The sequence below is a fragment of the Ochotona curzoniae genome, unplaced genomic scaffold, assembly GCF_017591425.1.
Source record: "Ochotona curzoniae isolate NIBS_2020 unplaced genomic scaffold, NIBS_Ocur_1.0 contig_1302, whole genome shotgun sequence".
Taxonomy (NCBI): domain Eukaryota; kingdom Metazoa; phylum Chordata; class Mammalia; order Lagomorpha; family Ochotonidae; genus Ochotona; species Ochotona curzoniae.
In genome coordinates this window covers 13,865,001-13,884,878 of record NW_024465035.1, presented here as the reverse complement: position 1 = coordinate 13,884,878, position 19,878 = coordinate 13,865,001, and the positions used below count along the sequence as shown (strand labels likewise).

The 19,878-nt window shown below is 37.8% G+C and overlaps 1 protein-coding gene across 7 annotated transcripts in view; it reads right to left on the bottom strand.

Moving 5' to 3' along the window:
- Positions 1–19,878, bottom strand: part of RBMS3 (RNA binding motif single stranded interacting protein 3) — a 632,648-nt gene that overhangs the window by 45,470 nt on the left and 567,300 nt on the right. For all 7 annotated transcript variants that reach the window (XM_040963914.1, XM_040963885.1, XM_040963911.1 and 4 more), the window contains one exon: positions 6,078–6,188. In XM_040963914.1, the coding sequence (XP_040819848.1) occupies positions 6,078–6,188 (111 nt within the window). The remainder of the gene's footprint in view (positions 1–6,077; positions 6,189–19,878) is intronic.

Genomic DNA, 19,878 nt, shown 5'->3' with positions numbered 1-19,878 from the left:
TCTGATCCCATTTGGTTGCCTGTGAAGCAAACCAGAAGGAAGTTTGACTCAAGGTCAAGGATTTTAACGTGAGATAAGTGTGGGAGCAGACACACATGAAACAGAACCTATTGACCAGAGGATGTTGAAGGTGACAAATGTAGAAGAAGCTTAAATAAACTGCATGGCAGTCAGCTTGACATTTGGTTAGCTAGGACAAATTATAAATGCTTTGGAGATGAAAAACACATCTGCCCAGCAGACTTTCTTTGGCCAGAGATCCCTGCCCTCAGTGCCACTCTTACAAGTAGAAAATTTGAATCTCGTCCCAACTCACCTGGAAGGGGGCGAACAGTATAAAATGGATTTGTTATTTGCTCACATTCAAATGCCATGCCAAAGCATAGTTTTAAGAAATGCTCTTGCACAAACCTGCATTTTTTTCATATAAATTATATTCCATTTTAACAGTTTAAAGTTCCAATGTTATTTTTCTATCTGTTTAATAACTTTTGGGCTATCACAAATTTCTCACTTGCATCTTCTTGCAAGGAGATATTAAGTAGAATGGTGTTAATCTCTCTCTCTGTGATGTGGGAAGACAGATTGGAACATGAATATTGCAAAGCACCTTGACCAACATAAGTGAATATTGATCAGCATTGAAACTCAACATTTCCCTTGACCATAGTTTCTTAAATGTTGAGTATGATTTGAATATACTCTTTAATAGCAATCTTTTTTGACATTTTAATTAATATAGCTTTTCTATTGTGTTTTTAATTTACTTGCGCTCACAGTCCAATTTGTAACAACAACAATCAATATTAGGAAATAAATCGATGTCATTTTACAGTAAGAACTAACGTACTTATTACAATCTCTTCTTTCTCTGTATCTTACCATGATCATTATGAATTAACTTGTATTTTTTCCTGAAAATAATTTGAGGATATGTATTCACTGATGTTTAGTCCACTAATTCATACACAATATTTCCATATAACAGCCCTTGTATTCTTTTTATAACTCTCAGTCTTTTGTATTTATATCGAATAGTGAGCAAAGAGACAATCTCCAAGCAGAGTTTCACAGCAGTGAAGGAATGGCATGACTACCATGTTATGGAACAGCAGTCACCGAATGGAGCACAATTTTACTTTGTGGATGGCCATTGTTCTACCATGTGAAACCAATGATTCAGAAATCACCAGTGGCTTGGAGCACACACTCACAGCACAATAGCCAAGGTGCCTGCAGAATAAAAACTTTCAATTTCTTTCAACAGATGTTGGTGACATCGTAAGCCAGTGGTGACCAGCAACTGAACAAATGAGAAGGAGATAAGCAACTTGTAAAACAAGATTGTCATGCAATGCAGAGGTTCTTGTGACACTGTAAAATCCCCAGTGGTTTCTGCGAAAGCTTACAGCACGGTGATAAGAAATCAGGGATAATGCGGCTTTGGCGCTATCAAGGAAATCCTGTACCAAAAAATAAACAAAAGCAGAAAAGCCACAAAAATTTCTCAAGGTCAGCACAGCCTTGGAATAATGCAAGTACACTGCTTGCATAAAGTTCATTATGTTTTTTTAGGAGTGTGGATTTTATTCAACTTAAAAACAAGTAAAGAATTAAGTTGCAAACTTCTGATATGGGAAATTGTAGAGAAATGTTAAACTAAATAGCACCCATTTCAAAATCTGGGGTTATTCAGGACCAACTATATCTATTATTGGGAAGATGAAAAAAAAAAAAAGAGCTTTGCCTCAATACAATTCCTTTACTGAGAATATATGAGGCAAAGGGGATGGAACCCAAGGCCAAAGCAACTCCTTCTAAAAGTGTAGCATTCTAATCCAGCTCCAGCTGTTAGCCCTGCTCACTGAATACTCTGTTCACTGCATATCACTCTGATCTGTTCTTGGAACTCATCTCTTCTGGAGTCGAGGCCCCTCTCTCAATTTCACTGAAATAGCTCATGTCTTGCCTGGCAGGATGTCAATGACCTCAGGTGTCTGAAAGACTAAGAAAAAGTACAGAAAGGAGACAGATACTGTCCTATGCTTTAATTAGCCCTCTGTGGCAGCATGGTCAAAACGAACTGGAGAAAATTGAGAGTGAAAGCAGAAAGAGCAATTACCAGCATATTACAATATATCAAATGAGGCCCAAGGCAGAAATATTGGAAATATGGAAGAAAGGATGCACTTGACAAAAAATCTATTAAACAAAATTGTGAGTTGTTGATCAATGACTGCATATGGTAAGGAGGGGGAAGGTAAGGGTGTGGACTGAAGTCTGCAGGTGTGATTTTGCTGCTGGGTAAAATGCTCATGACATTAGCTTGTAAGGAAACAGGGAACAGAAACAAAGAGGAAGAGTGCTCAGTTGGAAGGACTCTCATGAGATTAGTGCAGGTCATGCTAACTTTGAAATGTCTGAGGGAGATTTATATGGAGATATTTAATACTTAGTTCCAAAAGTAGGCTTAATATTCTAAGGTTAACACTGGGGGCTCAAATTTAGGAGTTGTTAGCATTAAAAAAAACAGGGTTTCAAACCATGAAAGTTAATGATATTGCATAAGGAATGAAAAATAAAATAAGTTAAAAATGAAGCTCAGACACCCATTCAAGAAAAAACAAACAATGGCCAAAGAATTTGGAGGAGAGCCAGGAAAACCTCAGAGACAAATTGGGAGTTGCTTGGGGGTGGGGAAATTGGGTACAATATTCAGATGTTTGAGGATTTATATCAAACTCCAAGTATTTATCTTATCTTGAAAATCTTGAAGGTAGGACTGCTCTAACTCCATGTGACATGTAGCAATAGCTGTCAGGAGTTGATGCTGTCTGCCTTTTCCAGACAAACCATGTACATTTCAGGATACCAAAGACACCACACTCCCATATATGTGCCCAATATTCAGGCAGAGAGCTTATTCTTATGGCACTGAAAATTTCTAAACTATAATCTGTAACATCATAAGTTTTTGTGATATGACTCTTTATGATGTTAGCAAACATAGAGAAATTTTGATGAGAGAATGATCTTCAAAATGTGCCTGGAAATCAGCTCATGAAAAAATGTGGATGGGTTTGAATTCTTCTTTTTTTATTTTTTTGCACCAAAATAAATTTGTCTTTGTAATACTATTCTTTTCCAGGACATTGGTGGAGTGTCTTAATGATTTTGAAATATATTTTGCTTGAATGCGAATCACAGTCACTATCCTAGGGGATTACATCAGTAGCTGAAGTGGAGAAATTAAAGGACTCCTTCTTGTCTCATGTGGATGCTAAATTCTTTCTGCCATTGTGTATGAGTCTCCCACCAATTAGAAGCCATGATAGGTAAGGACAGTTCATTGAATACATGCCCACTGTGTGTTAGGTAGGTTATAGCTATCATTTCATGTAACATCTCAACACCCCTGATATGTAAACATTGTCACTCCACTTCATAAAAGAGGAAGTGAAAGTTCCAAGAGGTTAAGTAAGGTGCCTGAACATGCAGGGGTAGTAAGAGGGCAGAGACAGAAAACAAAACTGAATTTAATTTTGAGTCTAAAGCCTATTGGTCATCCATACTGATGGGTTCCTTCCCTGAGCCAATGAAAATGTTGCAACAATTCAATTGGATGAGAAAATCTGATTTAAAAAATATACACTTATCTACATAGCAGTCACTTAAATGACCAAGCAAATCCAAATAAAATGGAACCTCTACTGGCATATCACAATGTAGCAGTTTGAGAAAAAAAAAATTCTGGAAACTAACACATCTAATGTTGTTTTGTTGAACAAATCAACAAAGTTAGACCACCATTTTCTATTTTTCCAGACCTCCTTTTAAAATTTTAAATATTTTCATAATAGTTACATTATCTGTTACATATATGAAGGAAAATAAAGAATGAAAAAAATCAAAAATCTAGAGGACAGTTGATATTAAAAATATGCCACATCACAAAGAAAATTGGTGTCACATTATTTAATTATTATTAACTATTTCCTGCCAGGTAAAAGCAATCTCCTATAAATGTGTTCTGTTGTAAATGCTCAAAAATACAATTGTCGTGTATATTGAATAATAACTTACAATTCTTAGTCTATTCTATGTGTGTTAGCCTATTCATGAGAGGATTTGTTGCTATACTCAGTAAATGTAGCTCTTTTATTTTTGTATTCAGAGACCTGAACTTGAGCAACTCAGCTAGCTTTGCTTTAGATTTAAACATGCCAAATCTGAAGTGTGTCTCTTTCTATGTTTTAAGTAGCTTTAACTTTCCTCTTTTAACAGATTCCAGATTGTCATTAAATCCAAAAAAAAAGTTAAATCATTTCCCTGGTTCAGCATGAATGTGACCGAAGGGAAAAGCAGTGGACAGAGAGAGCTGCCTGCAAGAGGGACTTGAGAAACGAATGGCCTTGCATCTCTGTTCTTGAAGCTGGCTTGTTTTGAATGTTAAAAGTGACTCTATGTAAGTTAATAAAAGGGAAACAATATTACACCTTCAAGCTCTATTTCCCTGATGAAAATCTGTTGTGTCACCATGCATCATCAAAGCTAGTCTTCAATATTGCTTCTAAAAATCTTAATCAGAAACCTAAGAAAACATTTGATATATCCGAAGCCTTCATACTAGTCAACAGTCATCAACTGCTTTTCACAGGTTCAGTAACTGAAGCCTTCGACATGAACAGTATGCTCATGTACATAGAACTGAACTTCGTTACTGAAGCCAAGTGACTCTTTTCATGTAGGTATAGGAGTTCTCTTGCTATTTAGCATGGATTATAGAAGACTCAGTGCATATGTGAGAAGCTTTGTACACCGCAAAAAGCCGATGAGTCAACAACACGTTTTTGGCAACTGAGCCATTGGTATAAGTAAAGTCCTGATAACAGGCATGGTGTTTTTTTTTAGTAGATGACATCTAAAAAAAAAAAAAAACTAAACTAAAAGAGGCTAGGACTGAATAGGCTTAAATATGAAATTATGTCAGTGAAGGGATCCCAAGTATCATCGAGTTCAATAATTCAACTGAAGGAGGAATTGAGGCCGGAAGATCATGCTTTCAAAGGAGCGTGAGAGACAACTGGACTGAAAGCAAGTTGAGTCTAGCATTTGTGATTTCTAGTCCAGTGCTCTGTAGAAAGTATTTAAACTGCTAAATTTGTAAGCCTTTTATTTATTTATTTTTTGACATCATTAAAAGTGAGAAAATTATCTATACTAATGTTTATGGAAAAAGAAGCTAGCATTGCTGGAGTCACATATGAAGTTGTCTGTGCTGTTTCTACTGCTCTCTATAATGAGTCAGTATTCTATTTAGTATTTGGGTATCTATTTCCTTGAACACAGGGAACCTGTGTTAAAATATATATAGATATTGCCCCTCTTTAAAAAAAAAATGCCTTACTGGTACGAAGCCGAAGATTGAAGATGTTAAAGGCATTTTAACATAATTTTATTTTGTAAGCAGAAAAGGATTAGTGAAAAATGCTTTGATGCAAAAGATCAAGCACATTAAACACCCTTCCTTCTTTCACCATCATCTTTATCAACATGCTCACAGAAACAGTAGAGGAACTCAATGACATTAAGCTGTGCCTTACTTCTTCTTGGTGTATACATCGAAGGTAAATGAAAAGCGCCTTCTGTCAGGCATAGAGTTGGCCCCTTTTCTTGCAGATAAGCTAGGAATAATCTATTGCTTGAATTGTTAGCAAGCATCTGGGAAAAGAAAATGAGACTTAAGTATATTAAATCCCCGGGTCTAGATTTGTAGGTGTGTGAAAAAAAGGAAACTTTTGCAAAAACAGATATTATACCTGGTGTATTATGTCATAAGAAATGGAAATGACTAAAATTTAAAACCAACGTAAAGGGCCCCTTTGTTTAACCACGGTGAATAAACATGCCCTTAAATTGGACATACATGTGGAATTCGTTTATTCATACTAGGGCCTGAAACGTGTGTTGGTCAACGGTGCTGTACCAATTTGCTGACAATGCTGGTGAAATCAGAGGATGCTGTAGCTGATCAAAGAGGTCAGTTTGATTAAACAAAGCAGGACTCTTCCACTCACCGTTCCTGTTGTGCCCAATGAAAGGTGATTCATCTGCTGCGTCAGGGGACCCATCATGTTGGTGGGCTGCATTGACATAGGATGGTCCATTGTTGGTGTAATCACAGCACCCTAAAAACACACACAACATGCAGCTGACAACATGTTCCACAGAAAGGAACGTTTACAAAGATAATGCAATCAACAGTGTTCGTGGGTAAACAAATTATTGAAAAAGCTAACTCAAACTTGGTTCAATGAGTGAAAATCCATGTCATTTTGTGTTTATATGAATATCGCACTAAAAGCTTCCTCTTCTCTGATGTGGTTTTCTTCTGAGATGTGTTTAAATGCCCGCTGTCTACACTTCCCACAATGGATGTGGGACACCACTTCCTATATAATATCTACCCTCTCTCCCGTTACTGAACATTTCTCATTAAGAAACACATTGATGGAGATTCACTGCTTTTTATGATTTTCATCCATGATTCAGTCAAGATAATTCTTGATCAGTCAAATATTCTCTCTGAGAGAACAGTGAAGGCCCTGGTGGGTTTCATCACTGAAGAATATAAACAAGTTTACTATTTCCCATGTATTTTGGCTATTTCCTACCTTCCTATACTTTTACGCAAGAATGGTGTGTTCTAAACTTTAGAAAAGCAGACTAAATATGTATGTTTTTTGATACAATAAAATGTACAGGAAAAGGGCCTAGTGTAATGGCTCAATGTTCTTGTAAAAATGCCAGGATTCCATATGGGTGCTAGTTTGTACCCCAGCTGCTGCACTTCCCATCCAGCTCCCTGCTTATGTCCTGGGAAATCAGCAGAGGATGACCTAAAGCCATGGGACTCTGTACCCATGTGGAAGACCCAGAAGAAGCTCCTGGCTTCTGGCTTCAGATGGGCTCAGTTCCAGCTGTAGTGGCCATTTGGAGAATAAACCTATGGATAAAAGATCTTTCTCTTTGTCTTTCCTTCTTTCCATAAATCTGATTTACCTTTCCAATAAAAATAAATCTTTTAAAAAAAACACAGAAAAAGCAAATCTGTCAAGCTTTTTTGGTCAGATGCTAGGAAAGATATGCCTATAGAGTTTAGATTTATTTTAACTCTTGGCAATATAACAACAACAGACATGTTATAATCTTCCATCCAAACTCAAGGGGTCATATGGCTAGAGGAAAATGGAGTCAGGCCATAATTATTTTAAGCCTTCTTCTTCTACTTTGCTCCTTCAATGAGCCAACTTGGAAAAAGATGCAATTTGTAACAACAAAAATAAGGTGCATGGATTCTTTGAAATTACACAATTGCAGTGACATATTTTAAAGATTGTAATAAAGGGAGACCTTATGGCATATTGGCCCATTAAAACACCCAGTTATAAAATGGTTATCTATCTGAATCAGTTACTCTTTTTCCAAAATATCATCTAGCTGACTATGTCATCTTTCTTTCCATCTTTTCTAGATGATTTGTAGAAACAGAGTGAGGTCTGATTCAGCACTCAGCGACCCCCAGGGAATTGTTTCCTGAAGTGAGATTTTACATGGGATTTTCACCCTCTTATGGTTTTTGTCAAATCCAACTTCCTGAGTGTGGCTGATAAGAGATCAGGGAGCCATTGAACATCCTCAATGACCTCCTTCTGGTTAATTTTGAAAGAAAATAAAAAATTGAGCCAAATATTTGGAAAAGCTTGATGAACAAGTAACATTTGGACTTCCGAGCAAGACTCAATCAGGAAACACATGTCGACTTATAGATTTGTAGCTTGTAAATACACATGACGGTACATTTGTATTCTGTGAATTTCTTGATGCTTCTGCGAATTGTAATTCACTACAATACTTCTTCAATGGAAGATATGCTAAGATAAGCTGTTATATATAATTACAACTATACCACATCACTTTTTCTCCCTGCTGCCTGAATAGCTTATAAAGCATCTTAATTTTTTTTCCCTTTAAAAATGAGTACTTGCTGGCCTTCGTAATTGTTGTGCCAGAGAAGTAAATTCATTAAGAAGAACTAGGGTTCTTCTTAAATCACCTAAAGCATAAATTACAGAATAACCTCAGAGTTAAGGGGAAAATCTTGAAGCAACTTTGGAAAGGTGAAATGACACATTTACAACATTCTTATCTTTTCGTGTGCAAGGCTGAATTGAGATCTAAGTTATCTGGGCATTCTAACATGCAGGTAAATCTTTGTTCTAATCAGTCTGCTCTAGACTCGTATACGATCATTCCTATACACTAATGATAAACAACAAATTGTGTTTGCTATGGGTGCTTTCTTCAACACAATTTGGAGGTTGTCCAACTAATCTGGGTGTGTGTGTCACACTTTGGAAGGAAATATACAAATGAGACCTGTGAGCCTGTGACATAGCAATCACAATTCATAGAAGGGTTAGGGTGTCGGGGTGGCCTAGTGGCCTGGGAAAGCAATTTAGGATGGCCCAAAGCCTTGGGTTCCTGCACCTGTGTGGGAGACTTGAAGGAAGTTCTTGGCTCCTGGCTTCATTTGGGCTCAGCTCTGGCTGTCGCAAACACTTGGGGAGGGAATCAACAAACGAAAGATCTTCCTCCTCTCTGTATATCTGACTTTGCAATAAGAAAAAAAACTTAAAAAAAAAAAAAAGGTTTGTGCACCTATACTTGAAATTAAGTTAGGAAGCACTGTGTTTTCACAGAGGAGGTGTTGGGGGATTCATTTGATTATGAAAGGCAAGGATTGAGTGTCGCTTCTGTGTATAAATCAGAAACCTGTCAGTCAAAGAGAAGACTGGAAAGATATCTGACATAATTCGAAAATGGAAATAGCAGCAGTAGGCACAGTGTGGGAAACGATGTAAAAAATGTTCCTTTCCTAAGCCAACCACTTGCTACAAATAGTTAAAAGATAAACGGAGGAAACTTGAAGATATGAAAGACTATACTTCCTTGCACATACTGTAAAAATGCTCAATGAATAAAACATTTCCCCACATTATTTAGAACATAAAATCTTTAATTGCGGGGGAGTGGAAGACATTTAATGAGTAAGTTGGATGGCATTGACAAGAACACTTCAAGGAATGAATTTTCTTGATGATATTTTATTACAGGCAATGAAGGGCCTTCTAAACCTTGTGTGTTGCTTACCCATTACAAAGAACAATGCTTGCCAGCCACTTCACTTATCCAAGATTATAGAATCTGCTTTTTAGTATTGCAGGAAACAAATTTTTTTAAAAAAGGGAAAACCTCATGGTTGCTAAGGCAAAACCAGGGCCCTCAACCATAATTGTGCCTCATTAAATGCATTGTCAAATCCATTCCTACTGAGTGTGTTTAAGCCATGGGCTGAACCGTGCTTTGTGACAGATGTTGCCAACACATTAAGGCTAATTTCACTGACGTGAAATGTACAGAATGTACTGTCTGACAGAGTCCACTTTGCAAATGGCAAAGCAAAGGGAAACAGATTTTTCATTTTAGCATCTCCGGATGTCTGGATTTGCACAATGTTTAAGCTGCAAAGGAAAATATTGTAACATGCTGTGATTCCACTGAAAAGCACAGGGACCAAATGGCTGATGTGAGCTTCAGCCCCATGCTAGCCCCTGCCTCCACAAAACAAAGCTGCCACTACTGAGGACAAAGAGACAATTTGGCTTCCATGTTCCAAAAGAAATATTTCCATCAGCCATTTGGGTGAAGTTCCCAAAGTTCATCCTGTGTGGACTAAATATATCTAACGGAAGGCCCGCTAAGCATCTGGGTCATTAACATTCTGCCAATATTTGAAAGAAATTTTAAGTCTTCAAGAGCTCAACGATATTCCAATGGAACTAGAAGACCATTGGCAACTGTGATAAAACATGTGCAGCTTCTCTCCTATGAAGAGCATATCTAGCTACCCTAAAACTTATATCAATGCCAGAGCATGAATACTGATGAAAAATCACTGTGAGAATGGAGCAGTGGTGGTCAGGTCCTAAGCCAGTGCCTAAAATTACAGTTTGTGCAAGAAGTAGCAACAGCCGATCTAAAATCAGAGTCTCTGGGATGTGGACCCTGAATTTTGTTAGCAAGCTCCGGGTGATATTAACACACCCTAAAATTAATGAGGTATATTCATTGTATTTATTTATGTGTCAGTCATCTCTGTGTCACCTATCAGATCGCTAGCACAATAGTCAAAGTTATAGTTTGATAGTGCTAAACAAATAGCTAAATGTCCTTTATACTGTTCCTCAAGGACTTCTGCTTATCCTGACGCTTTATTGAGTATTAACTTTCGGGTAACAATCACATTGCATTCTGTTAAATGCAAACGGGCCACATATCTGTTTTTAATGAGCTAACCTCAAGAGATTTTTCTGAACAGTTCAGGACTCTTTCTGATGATCTCCTTACTTTCAATTGATTAATCTACTTTGTGTTAGAACAAATAACACACTGGAAAATCCCCCTCCCTCCCCATTTAGAGCTTTAATAAACTTTGCATTTGAAATATTAGCAATATAAAAATATAGGTAAAAGATAAGAAAGCTATTGATAATCAAGTACAATTCCCTTCCCTACCCCAATTACTTTATATAAAGAGTCAAGATGCTTCTGGTCTATATTACACAATTTCTTACAATGCTTCTTCCAATAATTAGGTAAAAACATTCTAATGATAATCAATCAGTATAACTTTTAAAATATACTGTTAACTCATTCTTTATTTTCCTATGCCTGACTTTCCTCTCTGTCATATTTTAAGATTTCTGGAATAAATTTCTCGCTGAGTTTATGTATGCCAGACAAGTTTTAGCACCTATAAGCAGTATGGAAGGCTATGAACTTACACAGAAACTGGTTAACGAGGCAACAATGTTTTCATAATACAAATGACATAACACAAATTCATATCACCTGGGTAACTGCTATTCAAACGGGGCATCTTGTAGATTGAATGGAAATATTCTTTACCTTCCATAGAAAAAGATTTTTAATCTCATTCGTTTGCTGATGTCAGCATGTGTGTACAAGTGTGCTTGCATCCAGAGCTTAAGAAGGGTTGGGGGATGAAGGAGAAATGTCCCATCCTTAGAAACATTCATTTGTCCTGAGCTACCTTGATAAATTCCCAACAAATATGAAGACACAGTCTAACTTTCAAAAATTATATTTAACATCCAGAAAGATAATGTCAAACATTGTCAACCTTCAGCTTTGGTCTCGCGTTGTAAATGATCTGAGGCAAATGTTGGATGGATATGAGAATGAAAATGACAAATCTTCAGAGCTGGAAGTAACATTTCTCTAGAAATCGATTTTAGCCCATAGTACTTTCTTTTCATTATTTTCTAATTGTAATTTTCAAAGCTATACCTTTCAAGACATCAAAGATTATATTTATAAAGCTTTCAGAGTCTTTATATATGGAAATTGTATTTAGGAAATACCTGAATCAGTCTGCAGATTTACATATATTAGTGCCACTAATTTCTCAATTAAATCAAATGGTTAACATTATCTCAACTTCGGACGTAGGATGTTCGTTGTATAATGAATGTTTGACTTCAGTTGCTTTGTTCACAGTCAACTTAGTGTCTGTAACGGCCATAGTACCATCCACAGAATAACGCATACAGATGTGCATTATAAATGTTTGACAAAGAATGATAAAAGAAAATAACTCTATCAAAGACTACTTACAAATGCGATTTTGATATTATTGCTAAAACTTGAACTTCAGGGGCCTGGCACAGTAGCCTAGTGACTGAAGTCCTTTCCTTGCATGCGCCAGGATTCCATAGGGGTGCTGCTTCAAATCACGGCAGCGCCACTTCCCATCCAGCTTGCTTCCTGTGGCCTGGGAAAGCAGTCAAGGACGGCCCAAAGCCTTGGGACTCTGCATCCACATGGGAGACCCAGATGAAGCTCCGGGCTCCTAGCTTCGGATTGGCTCAGCACCGGCAGTTGAGGCCGCTTGGGGGATTGAATCATCATATGGAAGACCTTCCTCTCTGTCTCTCCTCCTCTCTATATATCTGCCTTTCAATAAAAATAAATACATCTTTAAAAAAAATTGAGCCCTCAGTGGGGAGGCACTTGGGAATGGTGCGGACGCTGATGCTTGGGAGGGTTATAACCCACATCAGAGTGCTTGGGTTGGTTGTAACTCTGCTTCTGAATCTCTATTCCTGTGCACACATCCTCTGTGTAAAGGCCCAGCTATTTCAGCTCCTTCCACTCACGTGGAACACTTGCACTGAGTTTTGAAAGCTTGATTTGTCCTGGTCCAACTCTGGCTGTTGTGTGCTTTTACAGAGTGTGCTGGTAGGAGGTGGAAAGTCTGGGTCACTCTCTCTCCTTTACTTTCTCCAGCTCCTCTTCTGTCTTTCAAAAAATATACAGAAAGAATTTTTATAAAAGAGCATTCTAAAAGTTTTTAAGAAACCTCGAAAAGGATAGTTGTTTTAAAACCATGAGTCGGGTCCAGGGTGGTGGCCTAATGACTAACGTCCTCTCCTTGAACGCGCCTGGATCCCATATAGGCGCAGGTTCTAATCCCCGCAGCTCCACTTCCCATCCAGCTCCCTGCTAGTGGCCTGGGAAAGCAGTCGAGGATGGCCCAAAGCCTTGGGACCCTGCACCCGTGTGGGAGACCTGCAGGAAGTTCCTGGCTCCTGGTTTCAATTTGGCTCAGCTCTGGCTGTTGTGGTCACTTGGGGAGTAAATCATCGGACAGAAGATCTTCCACTCTGTCTCTCCTCCTCTCTGAATATCTGAGTTTCCAAGAAAAATAAATAAATCTTTAAAAACATATAAAACCATGATTCAACTCATACATGTTAAACATAGAAGGTTATGTGCATTCCTTGCGAATTCCTTGAGAATATCTATTAGTTATAAAAACAGAATGTATTCCTACTATCAGGTTGCTTTGATTCAGTTACCGTTAACTGAGGGTTTTTATTTTAATTACTGTTTACTTCAATATAACACTGAAAGACACCATAACCAAGTCTTAGGATCCTAAGTACATGTCATGCCTACCCAAGTGTGAACATCATTTCAATTATTGGATAAGTACCTCTTAATGCAATAGTGTCATTTGAATGAGAATATAAAGTAAGCATGTCACTTTGAAGTATTTCTCACCAAAGGAAGTACATAGATAATTAGAATTTTCAACAATGCTTCTAAAATCCATTAGTCTTTTGTGCCTAAAACTAAAGCAACATGTTTTATAGTAGCTTTTAGTATTCAACAAGCTTCTTTAGAACTCTAACACAGATTTTTCAGCATCCTACCAGATTTTTTTTTTTTTTATACCTGAAAGGCAGATTTACAGAGAAAGGGAGGCAAGAGAGAGAGAGAAAGAGAAGTGGTGGGGGAGGGGAGGTGGGGGGGGAGATATCTTCCACCAACTGGTCCACTTCTCAAATGACCACAAATGCCCACTCTTAGAAGATACCAAGTCAGGAGCTTCTTCCAGGTCTCCCATGTGAGTTCAGAATAGATAAATTCCCTGTGCCAGGGAACACGTGGTTTCCTCCCCAAGCCCAGGCTTCCCAAGTCCTGACTTCAGGTGGGATAGCATGCCAGCCTGAAACTCTGCCCACTTGACACCCCAAATCATAAACAGATTCTTGGAACCTGTCCTCTGGCATTTGTACAAGTATGGGATCTTATCTGTCTACTGACTTGGGACACAAGGGCGTGTGTGAGACTCCAGGCACAGCCCACAGGCACACCATAGTAGACTGGGGTCTTTCCACTTCCCACTCCACATGCCCTTGGGACTGAAACATGCACCCAGTATCAGGTCTGCTCTGACAGCCCCTAAGCTCACGGAGGAGAGCAAAGCTGCTGGTGGCTCTAGCTCTGCAAAGGCAGAAGGACAATGCTTGCTTCCTTTTAACTATTACCCCAAATTGTGAGATGTCAGAAATTTTCTTAAAACTTTTCCTTATGACAATTTGGACAAGAGAGCTAGCTTTAAATCTGTCTCTAGGATTTATCAAATCCCATTGGTTAGTGGGCCTAAGAAATTATTGCTGAAACCTCAGGGGTTATCAAGAGCGAATCTGCTATCTTATTTTCAGTCATTGTTTATAGTGCAGATTGCCTAAACATGTCGCAAGGCACTACTTTTTTTTTATATATTACTAAGAAACTGGCTGTTTCTTGTCCTGCAGTTTGCTACAAAGCACACTGTATTTATTTATTTATTTTTTGGTCCCTTGGAAGATATTTCTAGGTTACTTTTTTTTCCTCCTTTAAGACACATTTGGAATCTACCTGGTTAGATCTGGCAAGCCAACCTGATGTAAGGATGGCACTACATGTTGCTTTAGCCAAAAGGTAAAGTGTAAACTGGTAAAGTGTAAATTGGTACAGGTAGGTGTAATCTGTTGACCCTATTGAAGAACTAATTTATTTCCATCACATTTTCCTTACATTAGCCTTATCGCTACTAATATGCATATATCTCAGAATAAATATGAAGTGTTTTCTAATCAAACTCTGGGTTAAAGTTGTTCAAGATAGGGTTAGAGAATGGGTATTTCCTAAGCTTACTTCTACGTCACCAACCAGCCAATCATGTACAGATAATTGTGCAGTGGATGAGACGAGAGCAAGCATTAAGCTGTTATTTTTGCTATAGAATTTGTACTTGGGCCTTAGTTACCTGTCTCACTTGATTCAGATTTTATACCACTTCTTTTGACTATCATACTCTGTCAATGATTTCAATGTTTCCTTAGTCGGATAAAAGAACGTTAAACTCTGCAATAGCTTGTTCAAAATGTTGTCTGAAGCCAAGTGACAATAACTGGGAGCTCAGTGAAGAATCTCTGGAAGATTCCACCCCCATTAAGCCTGCAGTTCAAAAGTGTAATGGGTGAGTGTCATTGAAGATATGGTTCAAGAAGGCTTGAAGTACATTCCATGTCCACCACAGCTCTGTTTCAGTGAATAGTCCATTGCATTGCAACTAAAGAGATGATGCATTTGATTGTTAATCCAATACAAATTCCATTTTCCTTCAGTTTTTGACTTGAGGATCCTAACCTTCAAAATAATCTTAGTAACCTTAATATGCCTCCCTGTCAAAATCACAAACAGCCAGGAGTACTCAGCTCACAACTTTGTCTCCTAAGAGTTCCTGCCAATTCCCTTAACATGTCCATTACGAAGAAGAAGAAAAAAAAAAAGATTATATAAGAAATTCCTTTCCTATAATGTCTTTAAATGGCAATCCTCACACCAAAACCTTCATTGTTTCAAAATTGCATCTTCTTCACCTGTGAATTAAAAATGCCTGTTTCAGCCTGGTGGCAGCAGAGACACTAAACCCTGTGTTAAGCAGTAAAAGGAACACGCAAATATCCTGGTGTACTCAGTCAACGTGGCACAAATCAAAGAGGTGAGAGTATCTCTCCAAATAATTGCTAACAAAAGTTACACAATCAGTACTCAAATAAAACTTTTAAAAAGATCTATTTTTGCCTCCCTCGTTGTCTTGAGCTCTGGTTTCCCACTGCCCACTGAATCTAGAATATGAAGCTTCCCAAAGCAATTAAGTCCAATTCTGAATATTTTCTTTATCCCTCATCTTCCAGTCACATTCTTTCTCTTCCATCCCATTTTTTGGATAATAGGGAAACCTTCAGGCTGTCTTCCCTAATTCTCTCGGCTCATTATATATCAATATACCACTTCTTGTGCTGTATCTGCCATCATTGGCAGTGGACTTTCATGTTAAATACTTCCTCTGCACATGATGCTGTTTCTTACATGTAGAATTGAAAACCAAACAAGAAAGATCAAACCGAGAGAGAGAGAGAAACAAGTCAACAACCAATGTCTCCTAGGCTCTCTTGCAATTAGATACGGATCTGTGACTAATCAGAAATACCTGGAATGAACTCCATTGGGAAGACAGGACTATAGCACTCACATTTCTGGTCGACAGATGACAAAAGCAAAATCATTTCAGCTTTGGCTTCAATAAAAGCTATTTCTCCACCAGAGGAGGGCAGCATGGTTTGAAGAAAAGCAGTGCTAGTACTACCTGCTCTGTTCCTGAAATAGGTATCTAGAACTTACTGCCTACTATTACTAAGCATTGGCTTTTCATCAGATTAATCAACTGTGAAGATTCCTCTTTGTATGGCAACTATGCAATGAACATATAATTTATGTATGGTAAAACTGAATGATGCTACTTGTTTTGTATTTATTTTTCAAAGTCAGGTGACATGAGAAAGTATGACAATATTACTCTATCAAAAATAGTTCACTAAGATAATTTTGTAATTTCTTACTACTCCTTGAAGAGATAAAAATGGCTTTATATCTACTATTCGATACATGTGACCACAGTTATATACTATTTTTTATATTAACTTTCAAATTTTCTGTAAAAAATAACAGGGGACTGAACACGCATTAAAGTCCACCTGCTTTGGCATCATGTTTTCTGAGCTCTCGGCAACCAGCCAAAATTATGCTTGATGTGTACAAATTATCCAAGAGAAATTTTTAGGAACCGATTTTTCTCTTAATTTTCTCATTCACCATGTTGTCTTAGCATTCCCCCTTTTTCACACAGATTTTATCTGGGATAAGCAAGGAAATGAACATTCAGCAAAATCAGGCAGGTCAAAGGTTTCCAATGTATACTTTTGCTTTCTTTCACGCAAGAGCGAGCCTGAAGCCATCTGCCTTCCCGTTTTGGAGTCAGAACCGCCACTGCCCCTCCCATCATTAAAAAACAATCTTCAAAGGCACGTTGTTTTTGCTTCTCTCCGCTGTGCCAGATGTTTTATATCATCTACCTCCACATGCTAGTTCATCCGTAAGGCACTGCCCACGCTCAGCAGCCAGCTGTGGAAAGAGCTCTGTTGTCATCTTGTGGCCTGTCTTCCATTCTTCTGACCTCATGGAAGACCACATCCAAGAGCACCGAGGACAAACAGCCCTGATGGCTACCTTGAAAAACATTTCTAGGGTGGGAGGAAGGTCCCCCTTTACCCGAGTGATTTTTGGGGAATTATGGAACCGAAGAGAGGCCAGCTTATTGGAAACCTTCAAACATCCTCATGTTAGCTGACTGTGGCAATCAACAGATTAACAACTAATGAAGTGATTGCATCTGTGGGCATGATCCAGCTTAAAACATCTGGCTGACTCCATACCAGTTCCATTATCTGAAGTACTGGTCCATCAATCCCTGTTGCTTCCATGAAGTTCCCACAAGGAAATATTCACACCATCCTCTCATCTAACTCTGTGAAATACAACGAATAGACTGTAACTCATTCTTAAAGGGAGAGACCATCAATTTGCATTGCTTTGTGGAAGAATCATAGTAAGTTGTGTTTTAGAGACACTCACCTTTTCAAGAAATCTATTTTGACTTGCTTGTTTTACAAAAAACAAAAATAGAATATTTGCATGTCATCCTTGCTCATGAGAATCTTCTCTGATGGTTCCAATTTTAGTATATGAGCGGACGAACCAAGCAGTGCAAAAATTTTATTTAACGGACTTATATTAGATGAATCAGCTCCAATAATAATCTGTATAACAACTTCTTTCTAATGTTAGAATCTGAATGGCATTTCAGAAGATATATGAATTATATACATTATTTGGAATCAAATTTCTATTTCTATCCATTAATCCATTCCCTAAGTTTGGGTGCCTATCATATATTGCTCAGAAAGAATTTAGAGACGTAATGAAACAAGTAAAAAACAGAAACACAGACAATGTAACAAAAACACTAGAATTTTTCAAGGAAGTAAACATTATTGATTATAGCAATTTCTATCTCCACTTAAACATTTAGCTGATGCTGTTACTCAACTCCAGAAATGACTGGTGAGGCCAAATCTTGTTCCCCCCTATAAACTGAGGCCTGACCTTTGGCAAAAGCCCAAAGCTGGAGGCTGTGGATCCTCAGAAACAACCTAAAATCGCCAAGCGTCAGTTGGAAGAAGAGACTATAAGCAGGAAAAGAATTTTAAATGTGAAGGATACTCAGATATTGCAGATTGTGTCTAAGAATGATTTGTGATTCTTTTGGTACTAGGGTCAAATTTGCCTTTATAAGGCTTAGAGCCTGGCAGTATTCAAGACATGCAGCTCACTTAGAAAGAAGAGTTAATAGTAATTATACATCCTTAAGTTCTGTTGTCAATCATATCTCACCCATTAGCTCTAATCAATGCCACATGTCAACCTGTCCCACTGTCATGCCTCTTGGCACTTTTGCCTGTACCACACAAAGAGGTCTTCAACTAACAGTTTCTATTATTTGTATGAGCACACAATAGGAAACAGCAGTGACCCACACCTTCTAAGAGGCTGTGTATTCTGATGGCAGTATTTACTTGGTAAGATTAAAACATCAAAAAGTCTAATTAACAATTCAACAGTTTCATCATAGGAAAAATCTAATAAGTATTACTATCCAATAGTCTTAGTATGAGGTCTTTTTTGAAAAGTTATTTCTACAACGTCTCCAAACTCAAGAAATTAAGAATAATGAAATGTCATTTGTTTATGCAATCTTTAAAATACCTATTTCTTTAATGTACATTACCTGGTGGCCTTCTTCAATCAAGAAAATCAATTATCAAAGCCAGAGATAAAATTAACATTATATGGTGGTATTCAATGACATTTTAAGAAGTATTTTTTATAAAGGTTATAGCGTGCAAAAACTTCTGATTGAAGACAACAAAACAGAGTCCTTAATTTGGCACTCTTTTAATAAATAAATCATAAAGATTTATAATCCTAGTTACCTGTTGAATGATACTTCTAAATTTCTTTAAATGATGCTATAAAACAATGTCTCGAGTTTTCACTGAACAGACGTCACAGAAAAAAATGTACTAATTCATTGCAGATATGAAACCTTTTCCACATTTTCTTTGGTCTCATTCATCCTTTTGGCTATGATTTCATTTTAACTCTGAAGGGCTAATTATAAGAAAATTAACAAAACCTTACTCCTTATTCCTACGGCTGTACACGACCTTGTTTGGGAGTCAAACCTCCAGAGGTTGGAGGGCTTTTCTCCTGGGTAGTTGAAACCAATGACCAGGCCAGGAATGCAATGGCGGGCCTGCGTGAGTAACTCTACAGCTATCATTGTAAAAATCACCTTACACTACACCCACTATATTAGTCCGCAGCTACTTTTCTTGGAATCAAAGAGGAGGAAGAAGCAGGGATATCATTAAGCCAGGTGAAGTCTGTAAATAAAAGGGCAACAAAAGTTGATCATCTGCAAAGTTTAAAAGAAGCGATGTCATTGGTTGAGGCACTCGCCTTAGCATTGTACAGCTCAACTGTGGCTGTTTCTCAGAGCGGTGGGGGCCTGCATTGATCCAAAATTTTCCCGTACTTGCAGGAAGGATTCTGGAGCTCTAAACCATACAGACATCTCATATATTAAAATCAGCTTGTCGCAGATAGAAAAGTCTTTGAAAACCTGGTTATTGTGATCTTGATTATTAAGAGACAGGGAAGGAGAATGCAAATGTGGAAGGATAGGTGATGAAAACGCTAACTGATATTAGTAAATGTAGCAACTTATTGACTCCACCCACTTTGCTCTGAGCCTACCCAGGGTCAGCTTGCACTAAGATTCTATGACTTTTACAGTTGCATCTCCCACAGCCCCATGAAAGTTTCATCCTAGTTTCTTCTGTGAGAAATTTTGTCTCTGGCCTTCTCTTACTGGTACATCCCTGGTAGCTAGTGGGAAAAACACTCAAAAATAGGCAGGGACTGTTCCATCTTTAT